This window comes from Quercus suber, unplaced genomic scaffold (genome assembly GCF_002906115.3).
Source record: "Quercus suber isolate HL8 unplaced genomic scaffold, Cork oak 2.0 scaffold_21, whole genome shotgun sequence".
In the NCBI taxonomy this organism is placed as follows: Eukaryota; Viridiplantae; Streptophyta; class Magnoliopsida; order Fagales; family Fagaceae; genus Quercus; species Quercus suber.
The window spans coordinates 707,328-735,109 of NW_027069486.1; the positions used below are offsets into that span (position 1 = coordinate 707,328).

The window sequence follows — 27,782 nt, forward strand, 5'->3', positions numbered from 1 at the left end:
GTTCTCTTTTTATATCCTTAAAAAATTTTATTCTTTTTTCTTTGTCCATTATTTTTACTACTGTTGGCTCCTGAAAAAGGGACGGCAACTGTTAAAAGTGATAAGTTTGGCCATTGATATAGCTTGGAACTTTATTCTGTCCTTTACACACAAAAAAAGAAAAAAAAAAAAAGAAAAAGAAAAAGAAGAAGTATCAAATTTGAGTTGTATTTGCACAAAAAGTTATTCATCTAACTTTTTATATATTCAGTAGTTATAATTAGAGAGGGAGGATATGAACTATGAATATGTTGGAAACACCAAGAAGTGTCAACTAGTCAAATGATAAGACTCGGGACTATTTATCTAACTTTTGGAATTGATATTTCTGATCTTTTATTTTATTTTTTTTTGAATTGATGTTCTAAGGTTTATCAATTTATAGGGTAATGTACCGGTCTTTTAAACTTCAAAGTTTCTATAAGCTTCATGACTTCTTTTTAAAAAAAAACAAATTCAAGACTTTGTTTTTAGGGCTTATGAGCTTTTTAGTGTTATTTCCTCTTACGAGCTTTTTGTTTTTAGACTTCATGACTTGTGAGCTTTTTAAACTGGCTATTAAAAGAGCAAAGCTTAAATAGAGTTAGCTCTAGGTCTAGGCCACTTAAGCCTGGACTAAGGCCCCCTACCCCAAAAATTTAAATTTACATGAATAAAAGGCCTCCAAAATTGTACCAAAAAATGTCTCAAAAATTATAAAATGATAATTGATTTTTTTTTTTTAAGGATAAATAAAAACCAAGATTGCAAAATTTCCCTCTCTTATTTCAGAAAATGAATAGGACAAGACATTATGAAAGCCCCATATCAATAATATTTGTAATAATAATCTTACCAAAGCATCCAAGCCATAACTGAAATACTTAGGAGGTAGACTAGTACCATATAATCAAACCAATGCCAACGCCTAATCAATGTGAGACTCTTGAACATCCCCTCTCTAGCTTGTTCAAGTTCTAACACAAATAAAGTTCTAATACTCTTATCAAAGCATCCAATCCAAATATTTTAGATCAAAAGGAGAGACTTCGAGTGCTTTCATTTTTTTTGTCGGGTCTTGTGTTCTTCAACAAGCAATTTGGCGAAATAGGTAAGACCTTCTTCATTAGTACCCTCGCCCCCAATTTCCTCAAACCTGCCAGTATCCAAATTCACTCTTGACACTGATTTCTTCAATAGCGCCTCCCCAATCTCCACAAGCTTTTGCAGATTCTCTGGGGTGGCAATATCAACTGATGAGGCATCTCCTGTTAATGTGTCATCCTATGGTTCATATTTAACCAAGAAATTGTTAATAATTTACATACCGATCATGTTCACAAATGGATTTAATAAATGTGGTCACTAGTGAGTTTCAATTAAGTCAATTGTACAAGTCTGACACTATGGAATAAAAAACTCATGTTCAAATCTCGCCTATACTAAAAATAAACTGTTTTGGCCTTATAATAAACAACAGTTACTAAGGTTTCAAATCCTTTGCTATCTATCAAAAATGAATAATTGTGATCATTTTATACCTGAATACGAAGGTAGTTCTTCTTGGAACCAAGGGCTTGGAAGAAGGTGGACACATGAAAGTCGACCATATCAGAACTTGCATCGCTATATACATCGAGCAATGGAGTTGCACCGTTGTCATACATCCAACTAAACAAACCCCATTGTGAGGCTGTGGCAGCTGCATACTTTTCTTCATGCTTCGCTGCACCTGTTCCCAGTGACAGAACTAGCATTCTCTTGCTGTACTCCATTGGTTTTATGTCATGTGACTCAATGTTATGCCTCAAAATTTCTTTCCAAATCTGGCTTATGGCCATCATCGTCTGTAGATTTAGTATAAAATAAATTAGAGAACTTGCCAGGGTGGTCCAAAATAAATCAAGAAATTAAAGTTACACAAAATAACCAAATTTCCAAAGTTTCAATACAAAATGATGCCTTAAATTCTCAAATCAGCTCACTGGATTATTTGCAGCAACTCCACCATCAATGAGATTGAAACTGCGAGTGTATCCCTCTGCATCTTCTACCTCAAAGTAATGTGCTGGAAGAAAAGTGGGTGCTGCAGAGGTACCAATGCAAATATCTGCTAGCCTAGCGTTCTTCCATTCATTCTTCTTGGCCTGTACAAAAACATAGACCAGTTGGAACCATACGTAATGGCCACAATACCAAAAATTTGATAAACTTTCCTACTTTTTAATGTAATACTCATACTAGCTCATACATCATTGGTTGAAAAGATCACTGGCTGAAGGAGCTTGATATCAAAGCTTGGTATAATCACATCTGTTAGGGTCTCTTTCAGAGTTAGGTTGCCAAGTAGCTCGTTTGTCAATGACCGCAGGTACTTCCCGTCATATTTTGGTCCCCTCATAGTACACAACATGCTTGTCATTGAACTCAAAAGATTTGTGTTTCTGGTTCCACAGAATCATCTTTAGTAGAAAGAAAGAAAAAAAAAATGGTACCTACTAAAACTTTATATATCTGTTCTGGTTGAACAAAAAAAGAAACCATAAAGGCTTTTTTTGGTTGTGGTTTCATTGAAAATTTACCTGTTCTGGGGAAAAATCTTGGGAGAGTGCTCTAAATAGAAATTGATGAGGTCCTTTGCAGCATACATGGGACGGCGTTCCCTATTGGGAGCTGTAAGCATGGTGGTGACTAGACCACCTGTACTTGTTCCTGCAATTATGTCAAAATAATCTGCAATTCTTGCTTTGGGTCCGTCCAATTCCTACACAGGCCATAGACACCCAAAGCTTTTGAAACAAAATAAGAAGGAAGAAGGGGTGGCTGATATGTACAAAATATTTTCAGAGAAAAAGTAACCTTTAGAACATTTTATTTAAAAAAAAAAAAAAAAATCGGTTGCTATTGCTTCGACAGGGAACTAATGGATACAAATTCAATAAAATACACTATTCAAGAGAGTCCAGACTTCTACGTGTAAAAGATTATCTAATGATATTTTATTGATAATCCTCTGGAATTTATATACACATAATATTGCAACGTAAAATCTTATGGCCATGCTAATTAACGTTACTCCTAAAAAATGCAATCCAAATACAACCCAAATAACTCAACTGATGTCTATAAACATGATAATTCCCTACAAACTCAAATTAATTAATATATGTAATAGTTACTGTGTTGAAATTATGATTAATTAATTAAATTTATCATTTTCTACTACCTTAAACTTTTGACATATTTATTAATCTATCAGGCTCTAATATAGGTGAAGTACCTGAAGCTTTGATTCAAGAAAACCGAGGAGCGTGCTGGGAATTATCCCTCTAATGCCACCTCCGTCAATGCTCAACACAGTAACCATCTTTGCCTTTGCAGAAGAGGAAGCCATTTTGATTGGAAAGAGCTAGCTAGCCTTTTTTTTTTTTTTTGGGAGAAAAAGCTAGCTAGCTTCTTGATGTTGAAGTTTCCTCTAGGCTCTTGCAAAATTACTATTAGCTTGACAGTGGAATTAATTTTTGCATAAAACAGCAGAATTGATACTTTAAATATGTATGTATAACTTAAAGCATACTCTGATCAACTTCAACTTTGCAAATTTATGGCACAATTAAAGAAGACATTGACACTTTTGCGTGGCCCACGCATGTATAGAACTTTTTCAATTACTATATCTTTTTATTCTCTGTGAGAGTAGCAGGGGTTCAGAATTTTACATGTCGTCATCCTCCTACTTTTACATATCGTCATCCTTTTTTTTCAATTCCTAAATCTTGCTAATGGGTCTTGTTAAAATACATTTGGTCAAGTCTTTCTTTTATATTAACACTATGTTTGGTTGGAGGGATTATAGGAAGGATGAAAAATAATAGGTGGAAAATGGTGTGGAAAACAGTGTTTTTCACTGTTTGGGAAGTAAAGGAAAACAGAGAGGATGAAAAACTTGGGAGAAAATTTTCCTCCCGAGCCTACCAATTTTTTTCCTCCCAATTTGGGATGGGAGGAAAACTGTGGAAAGAAAACTGCTCTTAATGTGAAATTACACAAATGCCCTCTCCCACCTACCCTCCCCACAAACACAAGCTGTTATGGAATCAAGTAAAAAAAAAAAAAAAGAGACTGAGAGCTACAGAAAAAAAAGAGAGAAAGAACTTCTTGAATGAGGGAGAAAAAGAAAGAAAAGAAGGGGAAGATAAAGAGATAAGGACAAACAGGTATGGAGGGGAAAAAAAAAAACACAGAGAGAGCAAGCTAGAGAAAAGAAGGAGAGAATGAGAGTGCTGGATGATTTGCTGGAACGTGTGTATGGAGAAAAAGAAAAAGAAAAAGAAAATGAAGGGGGTGGGGATAGAGACAACAACGTGTGTGGAGGAGATAGCGTAGAAAAAAAACAAAACAAAAACAAAAACGTACGGATGAAATGAAAAGAGAGAAAAGAGAAATAATATAAAGAATAAAAAATCTTAATTGAGAAATGTTATTACTGTATTTTCACAATAAATTTTAAGTAATAGATTGTTATTAGTTAATATTGGTGAATAAAAAAATAATTTCAATGGTGGCTTCAAATTAAAACTAGTAACAACTTTTCAGATAAATTTTGTTGTGAAAGTGTTGTGAAATTATTGCGAAAAATCTTGTAAACGTAACATTTCTTATTGAAAAATATAATTGTTGGTAAATTTTATATTATTTAATGAGTACAAATAAATTTATTTCTTACCTATTATGTAACAATGGTATAATAGTTAATTTATATAAACTATTTTTTCTATCCTCTCACTTTTCTTTTCAACCAAACAAAAGAGTTTTCCATCCTCCCACTTTTCCATCCCTCCAACCAAACACACACGAGGAAAAATTAAATATTTTCCATCCCCCTACTTTTCTATCCTTCCATAATTTTTCATCCTCTCACTTTTCCACTCCTCCAACCAAACGAACCCTAAGGGAAAAGTTAATAGTTTAGGAACCATTTTAAAAAAAAAAAAAAATTTATGGAAAAAGAAAGAAGGTAATTAAATTTTTTAATATTTTTGATCAAAATAGTATCAAAATTTTCATAATATAATTTAATAACAAATATCTTAAAAGCATCTACTAACATAACCATTATATTAAATGCTTATGGTTTGAAAATTAAGTTGCTATTATTACTCATGCTTGGGTTATAGCTTTTTAAGTTAGCTTATTTAAGTCACTGGTCATGTATAAGTTGGCTTGTCCAAAACTCTGGATTTGATATTAACTTATTTAGCTTTTGATTAATTGTTTTTCACTAAAAATGTGCTAAAGTATACTTGTAATTTAAAAGAGCGAGATTTAAAAAAAAAATGGGGGGGAGGGGCGGTGGGTGTTGGTTTAGGTTGTTTAATAATTCATCACACCAAAATTATATTCCTTGGGGACTTTCAATTGTCTTGCCGGAGCTTCCTTTCCTCCACGAGCAGTTTGGCAAAGTAGGAAAGAACTTCTTCATTAGTACACTCTCTCTCAGTTTCCTCATACCTACCAGTGTCCAAATTCACTCTTGACACGGGCTTCTTCAACAACTCCTTCCCAATCTCCACAAGCCTCTGCAGATTTTCTTTTGTAGCAATATCAACTGTCGAGGCATCTCCAGTTAATGTGTCATCCTATGGTTCATTTTTTACGAAGAAAATGTCAATAGCATATGGTTATCAACTATGTCGTGAATAGATGAAGTAGTTGTGGTCCTTTGGTACCTGAATACGAAGGTAGTTATTCTTGCAACCAAGGGCTTGGAAGAGGGTGGATACATGAAAGTCAACCATATCAGAGCTTGCATCACCATATACATCGAGCAATGGTGTTGCACCATTGTCATACAACCAATTAACCAAACCCCATTTTGAGGCTACTGTTGTACTGTACTTCTCTTCATGCTTTGCCGCACCTGTGCCCAACGACAAAACTAGCATTCTCTTGCTGTAGTCCATTGTTCTTATGCTCATAAACTCATTTTTAAATCTCTCTTTAAAAATTTGGCTTATGGCCATCATTGTCTGTGGATTTAGTTTACAATATATAAGGAAAGGCAACTTCTTTAAAGTAAATTAAGAAATGCTATATAGGATGACCCAATTTGCTAATTTTGAAAACCAAATATGCCTCAAAATTATCAAATTAGCCACTTACAGGATTATTTGCAGCAACCCCTCCATCAATGAGATTGAAACTGAGAGTGTTTCCGCTAGCATCCTTTGTCTCAAAGTAGTGTGCTGGAAGAAAAGTGGGTGCAGCATAGGTGCTGATGCAAACATCTGCCAGCCTGGCGTTCTTCAAGTCATTCAGTTTTGCCTGTACAAAAAATATACTGATTGAGAGTTGTGACCATGTTACTTCACATTTGTGACCACAATTTCAACGATTTGATGAATTTTCCAGCCTGTTTATTATTGTCAAACTCATACATCATAGGTTGAAAAAATCACTGGCTGAAGACGCTTGATATCAAAGGTAGGAATGATCACATCTGTTAGGGTCTGTTTCAAGGTGAGGTTGCCAAGTAACCCATCTGTCAGTGACCGTAGGTACTTCCCATCGTACTTGGGCCCCATCACGGCACCGAACAAATTTGTCATTGAACCCACAAAATTTTTGTGCCTGGTTTCATAGCATAGAATCAACTTTAATAAAAAATAATGGCATATACTATTTGTTGAATTCCTTTTAAAAATGGTGAAAACTGAAAGAAAAGGTTCTTGATTTTTTGCGATTCCATTAAGATTTACTTGTTCTGGGGAAAAATCTTGGGAGAGTGCTCTAAATAGAAGTTGGTGATGTCCTTTGCAGCATACATGGGCCGGTTCTCCTTGTCTGGAGCTGTAAGCATGGCAGTGACTAGCCCACCTGTACTTGTCCCTGCAACTATGTCGAAATAATTTGCAATTCTTGCATTGGGCCCATCCAATTCCTAAACAGACCATAGATACACAAAATTTAAAAAAATAAAAAATAAAATAAGAAGAGGTGGCTATGGTTGGTGAAGTACCTGAAGCTTGGATTCAAGAAAGCCCAGTAGAATTCCTGGAATAATCCCTCTAATGCCACCTCCATCAATGCTCAACACAGTCACCATCTTTCCCTTCGCAAAACCAGTTGCCCTTTTTATTCAAAAGAGCTTTTGATATTGATATGTCATTTAGCAAATTAATAACAGTTGATCATTCTTAATGTTGTGTATCAAGCATACCCACATCAACTTCAAACTTTAGATATTATGAGAACTCAAAGAACACTTGAATGCACTCCATGGCGCACACATGTCAATACAATATAAAGTATATATCTTTCTAGATTGTAGTCCTATGGAACTGTAGGGATATTCATTGATCTCATCAAGCCCTCTAGTCTCAGTATTGAGTGGAATGGGAAAAATAGGTGTATAGACTAACGAGCAATATCTCACGGTCACTATTTCATGTCATTAATTATGACATTCCAAATGTTCCATGTCATTTCAAGTTTTCTTTTTTGGAGGAATAATGACACCATATTCATGAAAAAGAAACAGGGGAAGGGACTCCATCTCCCTAAATTCTGGATCCGAAATTGAGGAGATGGGGGTCCTTCCCCTAAGCTTTACAAAAACAGGCCCAGCGGGCAACAGAGTGAGCAAGGGAATTACTTGTCCTAACAATATTGGAAGCCAGCCAGAAATAGAGAGAATTTGACAAAAGCTTAATATCTGCTATGATTGAAGCAATAGACCAGTGTGGCACAAAGGCGGAGCAGCAAATAGGATCAATCGAATTAAGTGCATCATTTTCTAAAAGAAACATTGAGTAGCCTTTCTCTCACATTTTCTGGATTGCAAATAAAGCTACACAAGCTTCAGTAAAACATCTCCAGGATCAATAATATCAACCCAAATCTGCAGCACCTCTTTTTGTGGTCTCTAGACTCTCTAATCTCTATACACTGCCATGAGGGTGACTGAGGACTCTCTTATAGCAATATTAAAAATTAATCTTCACTATCCCAGGTGGAGTCCAACCCACCAGCTTGTCCTTATTAGATCTTACAACTAAAGGCCAACGCAACTTTAAACACACTATTTGAGCAACAGGGCACTCAGTGAATAGATGCACAGCAGTCTATTCACTCATGACAGAGATGGCATCTAATGTTATCACTTGCAAACTTCGTGCTGATCACCTCTCTAATGGGCAGAATATTCTAAGTGATAAACTAACTGACAAAGACGAAAGGACATAAAATAGAACGTCTTGCAAAGTTGAGAGATTAAAAACGAACTTCTAGTAAAGTTAGGAACGGAAATAATATTTTAGCCTAAAAATTTTCATAACATATTTATCAACATATACAACACCCTTTCATATCGGCCAGTCCACCACTATTAACATTTTTATTCCGTAGTAATAACAACAACAGATCAATTATTAGGGAAAATTTATATCACTGAAAAAAAAAAAAAAAAAAAAAAAAAAACCAAACAAACATAAAAAAAAAAAAAAAAAAAAAAAAAAAAAACCAAACAAACAAACAAACCTCCCCTTTACTCATATGTTTGATTGTACCCATGCTAGCATATATGGCAAAATGGGTCGTAATTTGTTGACTTGACCCGACTTGACTCAGAATTTTTTTGACCCAAAGCAAAAACAAGTTGACTCATGACCCGACCCGTTTTGTGAAGGTTAACCCAACCCGTGACCCGAACAATTTTTTAAACTTTTTTTTTTTGGGTATAAAAAAAAAAAATTAAAACAATATTAGTTTAATTGTTTGTTGTGAGCTTTAAGGAAACAACTGAGACCTTTACATAATTGCATGCAAATAAATTGAAAGATGAATGGTTGAAGCATTTTATAATGAGTAAAGATTTTTAGATATCAAATAACAAAGTACATGACAAAATAATCTGGTTAGAGTAGAATTAAAAACATATATTTAAAATTATAGACATACATGAGAAATATTCATAAGTTTGAGAAGAGTGAAGCCAAAGTATCAAAGAAATTAGCATAAGTTAAGAATGCTAGGCTTATTTTTTAACAATTCATGTCCAAAATAAACAGTTTTTCAAAATAAATTATGATATTTCCTGAACTATATGTTGCTTAACAATGATATGATATTCATAAAAAAGACAATGTATAAATAAGTAAACAATCAAACTTTAATGTATATTCTCAAATTGAAATAAAATGTCAACCACAATTACCGTAATTGATAATAGATTATAAAATTAGTTTTAAAAATTGTAAATTTCTTATATATTTTTATTCTTTGTTAAATTAGTTATCCAATAAGGCACTTATATTTTATGCTCTAGGATGTTGATATTGTGTACATATAAAACTTGTATATTTGTTTTACTTATTCCTTGTGCTATTTTGTTTTGGTTAGTAATGTTAATATTTGTATAATTTTAAAATTATTTAACAAGTATTAATTTGTTTAGATGGGTTTATTCTTAATCTGAACGGTGAATTCAAAATTACAAGTGTCTTTCCAAATCCAAATGGCAAATACATGTTTTATTTAAAAAAAAAAAATCATGTGAAAAACACAAGTGAACCCAACTCGACCCGCAACCCAAACCCGATTGACCGGCTTGTTTCTAACCGGCTAGAAATGGGTTTTTGACTCCGATTAACCCGACCGGCTGTTTGCCACGTCTACATGCTGGTTTGGTATAAATTATTTTTATTGACTTATTTTACATAAAATAAATAAATAAATTACACGAAAATACAATTATATAAGGGAAAATAAGTCCCAATAGAGGCGTTTTCTTAGAAACCAGATGGGGTAAGACTCCAAGATCCAAAATAATGAATAAAATTTCCAAAAAGAATAAAATACAAACGAAATGAAGAACTTTTGTTTACCTTGGGTATCGCGGGCCTCAACTCAATCTGACTTTGTTTGCTCAACGAGAGAAGGAAAAGCAAAACTGATATTACACAAAGTGCCCAACACAACACAATTGAAACTTGCCTCTTCACCGGCCTCCACATGTCCAACGCTCTCCGCATCATTCTCATTCACCACCTAGTTTGTATCCCCAGAAAAATGTTTCCCGATAAAATTTTGATAAAAATGAAAATAATGAAAGAAGTTACGGATTTTGGGGTCAACTTTGAGGCATCTGTTACAGATGGAGAAAGTTGGGCAAAAATATAAATTGTTGAGACAAGAATTTGGGCAATTTTGGGCTTGAATTTTGTTGTGGTGGAGGAGAGCTTGTGTCTACTACACTGGGGAAAGTAAGCAGAGTCGAGATTGTTTCATCATTATTGCTTGGGTGTAGTAGACTGGGGAAAGTAGTCTACACAGCAAATTACATTTAAATTTTGCACTTCCTCGCCATTTCTTTCCCCAAGATTTTAACTTTATTTGCGTTGTCTGCTCCGTGACAAGGAAGATACCCACCTTTTTTTTTTTTTTTTTTAGCCACTATTTTGGTGGTTCGGCCATCGGACCTCCAACACGAGCGGCTCCATTGGCCGAGCCACCGGTGTTGGTAGTTTACTTAAAATATAAGTTTAAATTAAAAAAAGTATGATCATTAGAGAAATAATAAAAAAATGGAGTATAATGAATATTTTATTGAAATATCTTGTAAAATAAATGAACTGATGTGGGTATTTTGTAAAAGTAAATGTGTAAAATAGAAAAAGTAGGTTTTTAGTGTAAAAATGGATGTGTAAAATACCCCCTTTTTTTTTTTTTTTTTTGAGAGATTAAGCACTGTGCTTAGCCCGTCGAGAAAAAGATTTCTAGGAACTATATCGTTGTTTTATAAAAATATGTCTTGAGTGAAAAATTGTATAAAAATATACATGGTATTGTTTAAATTTTGAAAATTATTATTTAAACACCAGTGCCCAACACCTTAACTAGTCACAGGCCACTTTGGTTAGCTTGTTTTCATTACTCAATTCTCAAATTTTGTGGACCTCACTTCAAGGTAGCTTGTTTGTTTAGTTTTTATTCTCAATTTTCATCACTCATTACTTAAAAATTTGAGATAGACTCTATTTGAAAACTACTTATTTTGTTGAAACTGAAAATTTTTTACTGAAATTTTTGTTTAAAATATTATATATAAAGGTAAAAATTAACTGAAAACTTTTTCTCCACCTTGCTTAACCCGCCCCTTCTCGCTTCACCCTGCACGGGTTTTTCCTGCTCTGTAAAAGTGATGGGGTGGGGATGGGGTAAGATTTTAGCCCCGCACCACGGGGTGGAGCGAGGATAGGTTTAAACATTTTAGACCCATCTCGCCTTGCCCCTTTCCGTCCCTGCCTCACTCCATGTTACTAAGGGTTATAATTATAAAATTTTCATACCCTAAAATCCTACTATTTAAACAAACATATTAATATTAGCTTATTTTGTTTTACCCAATGTGATTCTCTGCCTTTATTCTTTCATGTGTTATACTATGAGTTTTTTTTTTTAATTTTTTTTTTATGATTGTCTTATTAAACGCTTGGATATGTTATTTAATTTTTTTTAAAAATTAATTTGATTTGATAGAATAAATTTAGTTGTAATTTCAAGTATATTTTTATTAATGAAATAGGTTTCATTAAAAAATTTGTACTAGTTGTAGGGTAAATTAACAAAAAAAATAGAGTTTTATAGGGTGGGGTAGGGTTTCGCGAGGCCCCAAGGGGTGGGGATGGGGCAAGAAATTTTTTTTCGTCATGCGGGGTGGGGTAGGGATGGGGCAAAACAAAATCTTGCAGGGCGAGGCCAAGACCCCATCCTTCGAACTCGCCTCACCCTATTGCCATACCTAAGTGGAATCCATAAATAATATCAAAAAATACAGTAAAATTCATAAAAACTAGTAAAAATAAACTGCATAGAAAAATAAATTGGCAAAATTAATCATGCCAAATGAAAACTTAAAAAGTGATGAAAACTGAAAACAACTTTTATGTGTTTTCAGATTTTGAGAAATGAAGCATTATTGTAGAAACAAGCAAATAAGTAGGACCCACTCTCATGAATGGTCTAATAAACCAGTCAGACCATTAAAGCAAACGGCTCTTTTTTCTTTTTCTTTTCTCTTTTTCTTTCTTTCCTCTTCACACATACTTCTCTTTCTTCTTTTCTCCTTCTTTCTTTTTTTTTTTTTTTTTTTTTTCTTTCTTCTTTAGGCGTAGTTCTTTCCTTACCTTCTTCTTCTTTATTTCTTTTCTGTTTCCTTCTTTCTTTAGAAGTTAAAATGTACTTTTGATTCCTATATTTTAGATTAATTTTTATTTTGATTTTAAAATTAATTTTTCTACTAATGTAGTCCTAAAATCAAGAAAATCGATTTTATTTTAGTCTTTATGTCAATCCGCTGACAAAAAATTCTTACGTGACAGACAAAGCACCCTGTTTGTTGACGTGACTATTAAAATATTATTAAACAAATTATTTAGTATTTTTTAAATGTCACATCAGATTTAAATTAATAAAAAATTAATTTTTAAAAAAGTCGAGTCAGAAAATTTTTTAAAAAAAATTAAAAATAAACATTAATCTAATTAAATTATTTATTTTTTTACTTTTCATTCTAATTAAATTAGTTTTAATTTATTAAATGTTTAAAACAATTTTTTCTTTAGAGAATTTTTGGAATATCAAGTTCTTCCCCAAACGTGTTCTTCTTCTTCCTCTCTCTTCACATAGACTCTCTCTCTTCCTTCCACCCAGAGCCCTCCATGAACAACCACTTTAAGCTCTAGGTATTTGTTGATTCTCACTCTCCCTCTCTTTGATCTTTCTCTCTCCTAGCCGATTGAGTGCTTTGGAATGGGGTTGGTCTAAATCAAGTTCTGAAGCTCAACTATGGAGCTTTTATGGGTGAGTGAAGGCGGCAGGATCGGTTTGGATGGTGGGTCCGTTGGATTCGTGGGTTATGATCGGTTGTCGGAGGGTGTTGTGAAAGAGAGATAAGTTGTTGGTGGGTGTTGTGAAACACAAATAGGTGGTTGATAACTGGGTGAGTCATGGAAGCGAGAGAATTATAGAGGGAGGTGTTGGTGAATGGCGGCTTGTATTGATTTGGCTGTTGTCATGGCATGGCTGGTGGTGGCCGGGTTCTGGGTTTCAAAGTGAGTTTGGTGATTGGAAGAACTGTGGGTTGTTGTATGTGGGTTTGGTGATGTATAACTTGTTAAAGGACCCAGCTTTGTGTTCATTATCTGGGTTTTTGCTATGTGTTCACCTTTTGGGTTTATGTTAATAGAGAGATGGGGAGTTTAATAACATTGTGATTTCGGTTGCAAATTTTGTTGTCGATTTTTTTTTTCTGCTCAATCTAGGTTTTTGCTATCTTCTCAGGCTCAGATTTTAATACCGGTGTGTGTGTGTGTGTTTGAGTTTAAGACTGTAGCTATTTGTGTGTTTGAATCTATGAATGTTTTAGTACTGGTGCTTTTGATTTTGTTTTCTTTTCTTACTTGTGTGTTCTTCATTTAGATTAAGAAATAATTGATTAAGATCAAAGGATTCCAAAGTCCACCCAGATGTGAATTTTTCTGGTTTTGAATTTTTCTGGGCTTGTGGATGTATGATCTTATGAGAAAAAAAAAATGAAAAGTAAGAAAAAAAAATAGATTAATGTGTATTTAAAATTTTTTTAATTTTTTGACCTAGCTTTTTTAAAATTATTATTTTTATTAATTTAAATCTAACATGGAATTTAATTTAAAAATACCAAATATTTTTTTTAATAATATTTTAATGGCCACGTTAACAAGCAGGGCGCTCTGTCTGCCACATAAGAGTTTTCTGTTAGTGGGTTGATGATAGGGACCAAAATAAAATCGATTTTCTTTTTTTAGGAACTACATTAGTAGCAAAATCAATTTATGGATCAAAATGAGAATTGACTCAAAATGTAGGGACCAAAAGTGTATTTTCGCCTTATTTAAATCTTCATTTGTTGCAAGACCAATTTGCCTCTTTGCATGACCGATTTTCTGTGAGACCGATCCAGGAAGAAGCATTTTGGCAGTGGAGAGGAAGAATTGAAAACAAAATTTCTGCCACCACTATCTGTGTGTTGTGTATTTGTGGGTTCCAATATGTGTTGTTGAGATCTTTGTAGGTTGTAATTGGTGTTTTGTCTAGTGGTTGTGGTGGGTTGGGTTTTTGAGGGTTATGATTGTGGGTTTGTGGTATTCTGTGTGTTGTTGAGAAGAAAAAAAATCTAAAGAATGAGTTAAATCAAAGAAAAGGAAGATGGGCTTGTGGTCACTCTGTTTGTAGTGTTGCTGGCGATGGATTTGCTATGGAAACTTGTTGGTGGTATGGTGGGTTTGTCAAGGGAGGTGAATTGCTGATTCAAGTTTGGTTGAGAGAGAAATAGCAGTACAGTGGGCTCCACAAATTTGAGTTAAATTGCTTTTGTCAATTTGATAACTAAGAGCATTTGCATCAGCTCTTGTATAAATGTGTAAAATACACATTTTGGTCACTTTTACACATTTTGAACCAAAAAACACTCCACATCAGTCCTTTTAAAATCATGTAAACTTGTGAAAATTTATCAACGAGCTACAATACCCGTGTAAATTTACACGGGCACTGTAGCTCGTGTATTTAATTTTTTAATAATTTTTTCTCCCTCCTCTCTAACTAACTCTCATCTCCTACCTCTCTTCCCCAACATCCAGCGCACCAGAATCAACTGAAAATGAACCCAAAAAAACCCACAGACAAACACACTCACACACAAACAAACCCAAATGGCCAGAATCAACTGAAAATTAACCCAAACAAACCCACACACAAACAAACCCAAACGAACAGAGATATCGTTGCTTATCAGAACGATCTGGGTCGCCGGAGCTCGTGGGTTGGCCGGTGAAGCATGGAGCGTGGATCAGCCGGTGAAGAAAGGATCTGGATTGTCGGAGCTCGTGGGTCTTGCTTGATCGGAGCTCGTGGGTATGGGTCTTGCCTGATCGGAGCTAGGGAGATCGGTGCTTGTGGATCAAAGCCTAATCGGAGCTAGGGAGATCGGTGCTTGTGGATCGGAGTTAGGGAGATCGGAGCTGTGGATCGAAGCTTGTGATCGGAGCTAGTGTGGATTAGATCGAGAGGGAGAGAGATGGGTATAGAGAGATAGACCGAGAGGGAGAAATAGAATCAGAAAAAATGGAAAGAGAGAAAGAGAGATAGAGATAGAGCGCGTATAAAAAGGTTAGTTGAGAAATAATAAAATAATTGAAAAAATTGATTATTTAAATAAAAGAGGTGATAGAATAGATGAACTGATGTAGGTGTATTGTAAAAGTGAATGTGTAAAATAGAAAAAGTAGGTTTTTATGTGTAAAATAGACACAAATTTTACATGAGCTGATGTGAATGCTCTAAGGAGAGTATTAAGCCAAACATAGCTGTGGAGTGAGTTAAGAAAAAGATAAGAAATTAGATATGAGAATGAATTTTGAGTTATGAGTTTTGAGATATGAGTCATGAGCAATCCAAACAGGCCTTGCGCAGAGTGAGTTATAAGCCAGTCAACAGGAACACACACACCCAACGTGGAAGATACCCACTTAAACTAACAAGTCCGCTAGTTCAATTTGTATTTTGTTTATTCCTTAATATTAACAAAAATGTTGAGTCTTGAGTTCCACAATTTTTTTTTTTTTTTGGCCACATTTTGTCCTCGTGACAAATTATGTAACTTTAATTGTGTTCATAACATTGCTGATTAATGTTATTTTATCTATTTGAGATAAAAATAAAAAATAAAAAATAAAAATAAAAATAAAAAAAAACCAAAATTCTTAATTCTTAAATTTCATGGTTGAAACTTGGAAGTCCCATTCGTATTACCAATTAAAAAACAAGAAACTATAAGCATTTTTTAATTCTTGAATTTCATATGTTATCTTTTTCTTTATTAGAAGGGGATATGTACATTCTCCTAAATTATGGATAAGCTTCTCACAACAAAAATATAAAATTTAGTATTATCCACTCTAATTGATGGTTAATAAAAAAATTAGTGAATTACCTCCTACTACTACTAAATCCCATACTCAAAGCCACAAACATTACACATAAGTTATTTCATGCTTTCGATTTTACCCAATAAATCAAATTTGTCAAAAAACTAAACAAGAAAATATAAATTCCTGAAGAAAAAAATAAATTAAAAGGAAAATTGCTAGATTTAATAACAAAAATTCTTTTGAAAAAAAATGGAAGACATAGTAATTATAATGAACAAAATTATGATTTAATCAAGAAGTAGAAGAAGAAGAAGAAGAAGAAAAAAAGAACAAGTTCTACTAAAGGAAAAAATAAACTACTCCCCTTGTGGTTTTTGTTTAAAAATGGAATCCTAGGAGGTTTTAGTATAACACTTAACTCATTTGATATTGTTTTACGTGTAGACCTACATTTTCACGTAAAACAATATCATGTGCGATTTTGTGTAACACTCAGAAACCTCAAGCGTAAGTATAACGCAATTAACAATTTCTACATAAACAATACCATGGGAGGTTAAATGTTAGGACATGTGTTAATCACTTAATTGATCATGTGGGTACTTGACTCCACACAAAAGATTTTGTTCGCTTTAGGGAGCTAGGCCCTCACGAATTTGTCCTCTTCGACCGAGTGTAGGACCAATAGCTTGCTTGTAATCCCACATCGGAAGGAGAACCCTCCCACTAGTGCTTTATATGCTTCTGGAGCTTGTACTAGTGTACCACTACTACACATGTAGTGGGAGGGTTCTCCTTCCGATGTGGGATTACAAGCAAGCTATTGGTCCTACACTCGGTCGAAGAGGACAAATTCGTGAGGGCCTGGCTCCCCAAAGCGAACAAAATCCTTTGTGTAGAGTCAAGTACCCACATATCATTTTAAGAAAATTTTTATAAGAAATATAAAAATTGTTAAAATATCATTACTTTTTTTTCCCTTTTAAAAACTTTTTAAAAATACTTGTTAAATCAATATTCTCAGAGCATCGGTTAACTTTTCTGAAGAATAAGCCTCCATTTGGATAAAAATGAAAAATGAAATTTATTTTACTATTCAGCTTATTTTTACTACTATTTATGGGCTCATTGTACTTTTTAGTATTATTTATGGCCACCACTGTATTATTTCACTAATGTTTACCTTTATTAACTGTACTTTTAGTAATAAATTTTCAGTTTCAGCAAAATAAACGATATCCACCATACTCCAACTATTGAGCACAAACTTGACCATACCAACACCCAACCTCCATTATTTAGCAACCTAGCCAAGCTCGATCAATTCAATGGTGACCTTGTCGAAACCCAACCCAAGAAAATCCACTATCTTACATTCCAAACTGCCGACAACCCCAACACACATCACATTACTACGAAAACTGACATCACTGATTTGCATGGCCCACGCATGCGTAGATACGAAACTTTTTCCATATATTTGGAGTTTTATTGAACTGTTGGCGCATCCTTTTATTCTCTCCGTGAATGGCATGGGCTAACAGATTTTTACACCACCCTCATCGTTTTCTTATTAAACCATTTTGCAGATCCATCATGTATGGCAATTACTATATATATCAGTTAGTCCGGAGGTTTTGTAAAGATTTTATAGCTTAACTTGCATATTTAAATGTTTTCAACAAAACATTTAGAGGTCAAATCCTTACCTTAAGCTACTAAATTACTAAGAAAACAAATTTATTCAAGCTACTATTGCCATTGAAAAAGTAACCATATAGTTTTAACCTAGAACACACACATTGACATGGGCAGGTATACTATAATTCTTGCAAATTAAGATACAAGAAGTCGGAAATACAATAATTATTTAATTAATCAGTATATATTTTAGGTATATTTATTTATTTATTTTTAGGCAATTTTTTAAAAATAATTTACGTAAAAAACTATTACAATATTTAAAAACATATATAAAATCAAAATGATTTTTTTTTTAATAAAAAAAAATTACTCCAGCATATTTTTTTTCTTCCTGATGCACTGAGTACACATATGCAAGTAAGGGTGACAATTTATCATAATAAGATTTTTACAAGTTAATTTCTAGTGTAAATGAATTTATGTCAAAACTAGAGGATTTGGTTCAACACAATTAATATATTGGTTAGTTTTTTGTTAACCTACAATCAAGTTGAGACGATCTAATTCTTTTTTTTTTTTTTTTTGTATTTTAGATTAAATAATTAAATTCATCATTTTCTAATTAACAACATAAAATTTTAAGACAATTGATAATTTATATAAAAAAAATGTATTGAACTATTTCGAACAAAACCCATTTACCCCATATAAATAATGTTGGGGGCAGAAACTTAAGCTTATATATTGAGCCCAAAGCCCTATGTGAAGGTTACTGTATGTTTGAAGATGCTAAAATTGTTGAGGAGTATTCCGCATGAAAGAAAGATACTTGGGAGTGAAGAAGATCTGTCTGAAGAGAGCACCAGCGTTCCGAAGAGAGCATTCTCCTCAGATGTAAAGATTCTTGGTCAAATAAATATCTGGGGGGTTCGAATGAGCTTACTAATGATTTCAGCAATTTGGATAAGTTTTGGACATACCTGGAGATAAGAAGGATAGAGAAATATCTAAAAGAAAAAGCTGCCACCACCACATTAAATGCATTGCATCTATTTTTCTGGTCGCATTAATGTGGAGAAGACTCTTGAACATTGTCAATCCAGCTACCACCACTCACGGAAAGCTAAGGAAGAAATCTGACGTGACACATACTCAAGTGGACACTTAGATGAAGAACATGTGGACGATAAAGATGATGAGGGATGATGCTATATAAAGAAAGAGCTTCTAGAGAAAAATTGGGGTGGGGGGGGAACTTTTTGGGAGAGTCGTATGAATTTTTCATTGAATGATATTCCTCTTCGAACATCAAAGTGAAAGACTGTAAAGTGTATTTTTTATCAGTTCCTTTTTAACACCATAGTTACCTATTGCTTAGTCCACAATCAGCCTAGTTCTTTCGCTCATTCTCTACAAATTCATTATTCTGGGTTCATTGGGCTCATAATCCAAACCTTTTGGGCTTGGGCCACAAAAAATATACCCTACAAATAAATATCATTTTTATCAAGCAAAAAAAATTAATATTATATATAGATTGAGTAATTTAAAAAAATGATTATTTGGTAAATTCTTGTAAATTCCTAAATTTTTTTTACCCAAAAGTATTGTTTTAAAAACCGAACCAAATCAGTCAAAAATCATGTCAAACTAGAAATCAAGTGCAAAACCAGTTTTTTGACTGTTCTAGTTTTTAAAATATGCCCAAAACTAGAAAAGAAGAAGAAGAAGAAATTGATTTTATTTTTTCTTTAACTATTATAAAATAGAATTTGCATGCAATTTCTTTGTTTGTAACTATTAACAACCATAACTTTCAAACAAGCATGTGCTTTATACAAAATGGAGAAAAGCCTGCATATAGGTACAAGAAGTACAAAATGGAGCAAACCACTTCCATTTCTCCTTTTTTTTTTTCTTTTTTTTCTTTTTTTTTTTTATCAAAGTCTCAAATCCATTAGAGATGATAATTTTGTTAAAAAATAATACTCGATAAACTATAAGGGGCAGAAATTCAACTAAAATACCTTATCGAAGTCCATGGCGCAATGAATGGGAATAAGATCCTCTCAATTTAAGATTCTTTTTTTGGTATCTAATAGTGTTCATGATTCCATGTTATTAAAAATTATAAATAACATGGTTCTAGATACACTTTTAGATTTATCAAATATTTAATTTGAACCATAAAAATTAATCCATTTCCTTTCAAATGCTTCTCTCATGACTGACCCTCGACTATGCAAATGGACTTGGCAAGTGGATTAATAAACAAACAATGAAACAAACAAGATTCTAATAATTTATCGAAGTATCAAGTCTAAAAATTTAAGGTTAAGAGGAGACACATAACTAGTACATAAAGTCATGCTAAAGTACACATCTACGAATGTGGGACTCCGCATAAGGTTTTCATGCTAAAATAATATTCCTTCATAACGATTATCCCTGGTTTTGCCGGAACTTCCTTTCCTCCACAAGCAGTTTGGCAAAGTTGGCAAGTGCTTCTTCATTAGTACCCTCGCCCTCAATTTTCTCAAACCTGCCAGTTTCCAAATTCACTCTTGACACTGGCTTCTTTAATAGCTCCTTCCCAATATTCTCAAGTCCAAGCAGATTCTTCTCGGTAGCTTTATCAACTAATGAGGCATCTCCAGTTAATGTGTCATCCTATATGTTAATATGTTACCAAGAAAAATGTTAATAGCATATGGTCAAAAATTATGTCACGAATAGATAAAAAAATTTTGTACATACCTGAATACGAAGGTATTTGTCCTCGCAACGACGGGCTTGGAAGAGGTTGGACACATGAATGTCGATCATATCAGCACCTGCGTCGCTATATATGTCGTACAATGGACTTCCACCTTTGGTGATTGGCCTTGAGAGTACCCAATCTAACCTACTCCACTTTGAGACTGCTGGTGCTGTATACTTCACTGCATACTTTGCCCCACCCGTGCCCAATGACACAACCAGCATTCTCTTGTTTTCAATAGAATGATGACCAAACTCGGAGTTTTGCATCAATAATTCTTTCTTAATCTCACTTATGGCCAGCAACGTCTGCGGATTTAGTTTAAAATAGATATTTTTTTTTAATTATTTGAGAGTTTTTAATCCACTGCATCATTTTGTCATTATATTAAAATACTAATTAATTTATGGTCTAGGCGGGAATTGAATCTCTATCTCTTATATGACGACAAAATACTTTACTAGTTGAGCTAACTTGAATTTACTTATAAATAAATTAAATAACAAAACTTCCAAACATGGTAATAAATAAATCAATAACCAATTTTCCAAAGCTTCAACGCTACACGTGCCCTAAATTATCAAATTATCAAATTAAGTACTCACAGGATTGATAGCAGCAATCCCGCCATCAATGAGATGGTAAATTTTAGTGTTTCCTTCTGCATTTCCTGTCTCAAAGTAGTGTGCTGGAAGATAAGTAGGGGCTGCAGTGGTGCCGATGCAAATATCTGCTAGCCTAGCGTTCTTCAAATCGTTCAGTATTGCCTGCACACGAAATTAAGGCCAGTTGAGACCATGCAATGGCCACAAATTTTCCAACGAATTCCTGAAATTTCCACCCTACTTATTATTATCATACACATACATCGTTGGTAGAAAAGATCACTGGTTGAAGGAGCTTGACATCGAAGGTTGGTATGATGACACGTGTTAGAGTCTGTTTCAGTGTTAGGCCACCAAGTAGCTCGTTTGTCCTCGACCGCAAGTACTTCCCGTCGTACTTGGGGCGCCCCGTCTTCATACCGAGGTAACTGAGCATGTGTGCCATTATTACACTCACAAAATTGGGTTGCCTGCTTACATAGAATCATCTTTAGAAGAAACTAAATAACGGCACTTATTTAGTTTTTTCTTTTAAGTTTTTCTAAAAATGGGTAAAACTTAAAACTTAAGATTTTATGTTCCCTTAGTAATAATGTAGTACTAAATAATACACCTTCCAATTTATAATATTTATTCCGAATTATTTTATTTATTTCAAATGGAGATTGATCATTTTTCTACACTTGGGGGAAATGCTATTGGGTTTGGTTTTTTCATTAAAATATACCTGCTTTGGGGAAAAATCTTGGGAGATTCATCTAAATAGAATTTGGTGATGTCCTTTGCAGCAAAGAGGGGTCGGTTGTCCTGATTGGGGGCTGTAAGCATGGTGGTGACTAGCCCACCTGTACTTGTTCCTCCAATTATGTCGAAATAATTTGCAATTCTTGCTTTGGGCCCATCCAATTCCTAAACAGAACATCATTGACACACAGACTTTAGTTATGAAACAGAATAAAAAGGAATAAAAGGTGACTATGGTGGTGATTGGTGAGATACGTACCTGAAGCTTAGATTCAAGAAAGCCGAGGAGGACACTGGGAATTATCCCTCTAATGCCTCCTCCGTCAATGGTCAACACAGTCAACATCTTTGCCTTTGCAAGATCAGGAGCCATTTTGAATCAATAGAGCTTCTTGATATTAAAGTGGTCACTAGCAAATTACTGCTATATATTGTGTATATCAAGCATGCATATCCCCAACGTACTTCAACTTTGGATATTTATTATAAGACTAGCATGCCTCCTGACAGATAGACAAATTTTATTATGCGCAAAAGTAGTTTAGAAAAGACAAGGCAGATATTTTAAGTTACTGTTCAAGATTCTACCGACAGATTAACTTGAATTTACTTTACTTAACTCAGGTTACTTTTGGAGACTTACCATGGTTTACTTCATCTATAAAAGGACAGACTCCGAAGACAGAAGATAGGTCCAATTTCCAGGTCCAAATTCCAAGTTCAAATTTCAGGTCCAAGTTTTAGAAAGCCTTTGTAATAGCCTTCCCTCTCAGAAAGACTTTTGTACTCCTTTCTTTTTGTAATCTTGTAACCTTTCTTCTCAGACAGTTTACTTTGTAATCTTGTAACTCTTCAGACAGTGTTTTATTTTCAAGCTTGTATCAAAGACTGCTTGTTTTCAAGTTTAATCAAAGACAGAAGTATTTCCAAGTAAGATTTTATCAGTTTCAGTTTTCATATTCCATACTCTGTTTTAACTTATTTTTGAATATATCTGTTTTGCTATTTTCTTCTTTATCATCTATTTTATCATTGTTTATGCTTCTATATTACTGCTGTGCTCACTCCCAAATCATAGCACCAAAATGCTATTATATATCAAATAGCTATCCAATACCCTCTTGTCCTATCTACAAGTCAAAATGTTAAATCACACAACTATATTAGAAAGACCTAATGGCTTCTTCAGCAACCAAATTGAGTTTTATATGAATTTATTGTACCATACAAAACATTTTGCACATATAAAAATATATATTCTCATCAATAGTTAAGAATTTATGATGCAATAACATGATTCAAAAATAAATTAATCTAATTGATCAATTTTCTGAAACATATAATTAGAACATGTATACAAAAATATTTTACAACATGGATACTAAAAGTTACTAAATTTTGCAAATTTATAAGTGTGTACGTGTGTTTTTATGGGAAAAGGAAAATTGCAAAAATCTTAAGAGCATAAATAAACTCTAGTAGAGACAGGAACTTAATCTTCAATGAACAAAAGGCCAAGAAACTCAAAGATCCAAGCTTGAGTTTATGTCTCCAATGCTCTGTTATAATATCAACTTCTTGCTTACAAATTGTTGTATATAATTCCAAGTTTGAATATTTATTCTAATGAAGATAACAATGAAGGGAATGCAAGTATTGTGATGTTAAGTCTAATCATGCTTGAGGTGGCTGTATATGAACCTTACTTGAACTCCAAATTTTAATGAAGAAAAATTGAAACTAAGATTATGAACCTGAATATTAGTCCTCATGCATTGTAAGTTTTTTCTTGGATTTCATTGCTCTTTTAAATTTTTAGTCGTAATGTATTATAATATATCATGTGTATTTTCATCTCAGCCACACATAATATCCCATTCTTCTGATTTCATCAAAAAAATAAAAATAAAAAAATTGAAAGGTAAAACACCACTCTATAACCCAAACTTATAAGATTCTAACTTATCCCGGACCAAACTGACCCACTACGTTAACCTCATCTTGATCCATTACTTAAAAAAAAAAAATCTTTCTTCACCCACTATTTAATTTAATTACAAATCACCCATGTTATACCTTGAATCAATGTATTATATATTTACACACACACACACACAAAAGAAAATCAACTTTTGCCAAAATTCAAAAGCATACCTTACTGATATCCAAAAGATCAGTCCTTACTTTTTAATCGCAAAGCTCAGCTTGGTGGCTACAAATCGAATATAACTAATTAGCACCCAAAAATTTTATTTAAACCAAAAAAAAGAAGAGAGAGAAAGAGAAAGATATTATATATTCGTAAAAATAGAGAGAATGGCATGAAATTAGGCAAAAACGAACAAAAAATGAACCAAATTAAACTGGAAATTTTAGAGAGAGAGACGGATGTTACCTGTCTTGTGTTAGCCAAAAATGGAACCAAATCCCCCTTTCTTTATTATCTATTTCTCTATTCCCCTTCCAATCTCTTCTAACCTAAAAAATTAGAAACCCAAGTAAAAGTTAAGAAGAAAAAAGAGCCAAAGACACCAAAAATACCAACCTAAGATCAATACATAAACCTAAAAGACCCAAATTTGCGAACAATCAAATATTGAAACCCACAAGGACACAAATACAAACACAGATCTTAAGAAAAATACATAAATTTTGATGAAATGGAGAAATAAAAGAAGAAGAAGAAGAAGAGGAGATATCCCCCTATCTTTATTATCTGTTTCTCTATTCCTCTTTCAATATCGTCTCTATTCCTCTTTCTATATATATACAACCATAGGGAGAGAGACCTTTATTCAGAAATCATGCCCCCAACACAATACACTAAAAACAAAAAACAACAACCACTACATCTTCTTCATCCGAAAATTTAGTTGTTAAAATTTTAAGAAGAGAACTTTAGAGAGAGATACCTGTATTGTGATTAGTTGAGAACGCTGAACCATAGAACAGTAAAAAATTTTATCTGATCTTCCACTCCTCTCTCTCAACTTCCAAGAAACCCATACACATTGACAATCTCCGCCAACAATTTCAACTTTCAGAAAAAGCACATAACCCACGGCCATCCTTTAAATCACACAATTCTCTACCCCTACAAACCTACAGCCCTCCTCTGTCTTTGAGGCTTGTCTCCCCAAATTTGTACGGATTGCAATAGAACCACACACGTACTCAGCTAAGCTTATCTCTATGTCAGAGTTTGCAGAAGAAGAACATATTTTTTTCCACTTTTGCCCGCCAGACTTGCTTTTCTTTCCCAGGCAAAATCGTTTGATCAACTATAAGAGATATAGAAGAGATATGGGCCATGTGGCAGTGGGTTATGTGCTTTTTTTTTAATTAAGCCCATATAAGCCCAATTAACACAATGATAAGCCCAAATAAAATAATGACAAGATAAAGACAAAGTAATAGAGTGTAAGACTGTTCAGGGTCCGACCGGCAAGAGAGTGGGTTTGAGTCTTTGAGAGAGGCAAGGAAGAAAGACATATATAGATTTTATTTTAGGGTTTTTTATAGATTTTATTTTATTTTATATATATATATATATTTATATACTCTGATACTATATATATATATTATTTTATTTTATTTTATATATATATATATATTTATATACTCTGATACTATATATATATATATATATATATACACTCTGATACCAAAACGACGTGTTTTGGATCTAACATTAAGTTTAATATTAGTTCCAAAACTACGTCGTTTTGGTATTAGCTTAAAAAAAAAAAAAAAAAACAAAAACAAACAAAACGATGGCAACACAATTTTAAACCCTAGAATTACTTAGATACCTATCTCCTCACTCTCTCATCAGCCGCCCAAGCCCCAAATTCTTCCTCTTCCATAAATGTCTACCTCCTCTCTCTTTCTCTCTCCTCACTTCTCTGCCTCCACCTCCACTGCTTGCTACTTGCTACTAGCTACCACCGTATTCTGCCCCTTAATATCATAATTCTTGGAGTGTCACTCTTTCCTATGCCGTTTTCGCTATTCTCAGAAAGTTTTATAGAAGATTTCGAATTTTGATGCTCCTCCTTACAATGCTTTCTTTGAGGTTTGTTTATGTATTTTATTTTCAGTGGTTTTGAATGATCTTTTATGGATTCAGTTTAGTTTTTTTTTTTTTTTAAATGGGTTTTTTGTGATTTGAAATAAGATATTTTTGAGTGAAAGATCGTGAATTTGTTTGTGTTTGTGTGTTTTCTTTTGTTCTTTTTTCTTTTTATGGTATATTTGGCTTTTTGAATGATTATGATGGGGTTTGAGTTGTTAACTACGTTGTGTTTGATTTTGGGCAATGATTGCCGAAACCAGATTTTTATATAGTTAATAGATATGGATTCAGTTTATTATTTTTTTTAAATGGGTTTTTTGTGGATTCAGTTTATTTATTTATTTATTTTTAAATGGTTTTTTTGTGATTCGAAATAAGATATTTTTGAGAGAAAGATCGTGAATTTGTTTGTGTTTGTGTATTCTTTTGTTTCTTTTTTCTTTTTATGGTATATTTGGCTTTTTGAATGATTATGATGGGGTTTGAGTTGTTAACTACATTGTGATTGATTTTCGCCAGTGATTAACGAAACTAGATTTTTATATAGTTAATAGATATGGATTCAGTTTAGTTTTTTTTTTTTTTTTAAAGTGGGTTTTTTGTGATTTGAAATAAGATATTTTTGAGAGAAAGATCGTGAATTTGTTTGTGTTTGTGTGTTTTCTTTTGTTTCTTTTTTCTTTTTATGGAATATTTGGCTTTTTGAATGATTATGATGGGGTTTGAATTGTTAACTACATTGTGTTTGATTTTGGGTGGTGATTGACGAAACCAGAAATTCCTGAGCCGATCTGGTTCTCTCATCCTGAAATGATAGAGAAGAGATACAGAGAGTTCTTCCATACCAAAGTGCAGCCAAAACGCGTCGTTTGGCACTCCACAAACAGACAAAATAGAGGGACTCAGGAAAATTGCACTGTGGATGAACAGTGTTTTTACACTGAGTGTACAGTACCAAAGTACTGTAGCAGCATATCCGCTTTTTATATAGTTATATAGTTAATAGAAATAGAAATAGAAATAGAATTTAAGGAAGACTTGGCAGCATTAATCCATGGCCCACGCTTGTGTGTGAACTGTGAATGCGACTTTTTTTAATTACAGTATACCTTTGTCTTATATATGGAACTATATTTTTGTCTCTGCATGGGGACATTTCTATGCAAGTTGCTACTTCATGGCTCATAATCAAATTGTTAGCGAAGACATTCCAGTCTCCCATGCCATGTGAGACTCGAAAATATAAGAAGGATTCATACTTTTGTAAGTTGTCACTATGCAACGCTGCTTTAATTGGTGCCATTCCTTGGAGAATAGGCTAAATACTTCCTATAGGATAAATACCTTAGTCCTTAGATTATGGTATCATAATCGAGCATATGCCCATAAAGACCGTCTATTTTATTTGCTTCAAATCCTCAATTCTATATCCTTGTAAGCACTCCAGTAATAATTTAATTGGATAACGATGCGTCTTGACTTGATAATATATGGTATGGCAAGTTGATCTTCTTTATTATTTTGAAGTATATTTTTCTTTCTTTCTTGAAGGTTTTACTTAGATTGTTTAAGACTGGACAGACTTTACTTCCAGCGACTTAAAATTTGGCTGCCACCAGCAACAAGACATGTGGTTTGAATGTTTGAACTTTGATAGTTAGATTCATGATTTATAACTGTGAAAACCTCGATCCAAGGTAATATTTTTAGATTTTTCCTCTTTTGTAGATAAAGAGACGGAACCTCGGGTGTGAGTTTCAATATGAAGACTTTATAGTCTTCCCCCTGTCGTCTTTTCCTTTTTTTTTTTTTTTTTTTTTGAGGGGGAAGACTTTATAGTCAATTCTCAATAATTGCTTCTTCCCTTACATAAAAAGCTTATTGTGGAGTTGTCGCTTAATTTGTTATTAAGAAAATTAAGAAAACCTCAAAAATAATTTTGTTGATAAATAATCTAAATGCATTAA

At 33.4% G+C, this 27,782-nt stretch overlaps 3 protein-coding genes and 1 long non-coding RNA gene across 11 annotated transcripts; 1 reads left to right on the forward strand and 3 right to left on the reverse strand.

The window, feature by feature from the left end:
• Positions 1-830: 830 nt before the first annotated feature.
• Positions 831-4,060, reverse strand: LOC111997549 (patatin-like protein 2). The gene is made up of 6 exons (XM_024029647.2): positions 3,299-4,060; positions 2,601-2,782; positions 2,270-2,462; positions 2,004-2,165; positions 1,560-1,865; positions 831-1,302 (listed from the first exon to the last, which is right to left on the reverse strand). The coding sequence occupies exons 1-6, from the start codon at positions 3,410-3,412 to the stop codon at positions 1,078-1,080; spliced, it is 1,182 nt and encodes a 393-aa protein (XP_023885415.1). The 5' UTR covers positions 3,413-4,060; the 3' UTR covers positions 831-1,077.
• A 1,305-nt stretch (positions 4,061-5,365) lies between these two features.
• On the reverse strand, positions 5,366-10,400 carry LOC111997516 (patatin-like protein 2). 3 transcript variants are annotated; one of them, XM_024029612.2, is made up of 7 exons: positions 9,903-10,400; positions 7,037-7,129; positions 6,777-6,958; positions 6,456-6,648; positions 6,181-6,342; positions 5,748-6,047; positions 5,366-5,657 (listed from the first exon to the last, which is right to left on the reverse strand). In XM_024029612.2, the coding sequence occupies exons 1-7, from the start codon at positions 10,056-10,058 to the stop codon at positions 5,433-5,435; spliced, it is 1,311 nt and encodes a 436-aa protein (XP_023885380.1). In that variant the 5' UTR covers positions 10,059-10,400; the 3' UTR covers positions 5,366-5,432. The 3 variants fall into 3 exon arrangements, with proteins under 3 accessions (XP_023885380.1, XP_023885396.1, XP_065619898.1); XM_024029628.2 differs by having other exon boundaries at positions 7,037-7,148; XM_065763826.1 differs by having other exon boundaries at positions 7,037-7,165.
• Positions 10,401-19,909: 9,509 nt separating this feature from the next.
• Positions 19,910-25,014, reverse strand: LOC112023524 (patatin-like protein 2). 6 transcript variants are annotated; one of them, XM_065763853.1, is made up of 9 exons: positions 24,653-25,014; positions 24,136-24,218; positions 23,895-23,952; positions 22,000-22,092; positions 21,724-21,905; positions 21,259-21,466; positions 20,997-21,158; positions 20,388-20,699; positions 19,910-20,300 (listed from the first exon to the last, which is right to left on the reverse strand). In XM_065763853.1, exons 4-9 carry the CDS (start codon positions 22,084-22,086, stop codon positions 20,073-20,075), a joined length of 1,179 nt encoding a protein of 392 aa, XP_065619925.1. In that variant the 5' UTR covers positions 22,087-22,092; positions 23,895-23,952; positions 24,136-24,218; positions 24,653-25,014; the 3' UTR covers positions 19,910-20,072. The 6 variants fall into 6 exon arrangements, with proteins under 6 accessions (XP_065619925.1, XP_065619919.1, XP_023911900.1 ...); XM_065763847.1 differs by having other exon boundaries at positions 22,000-22,240; XM_024056132.2 differs by having other exon boundaries at positions 22,000-22,243.
• Positions 25,015-25,402: 388 nt separating this feature from the next.
• On the forward strand, positions 25,403-27,304 carry LOC112015102 (uncharacterized). Its single transcript, XR_002883153.2, has 2 exons — positions 25,403-25,815; positions 26,591-27,304. It is a non-coding gene; the product is annotated as an uncharacterized LOC112015102 (long non-coding RNA).
• The last annotated feature ends 478 nt before the right edge of the window (positions 27,305-27,782 follow it).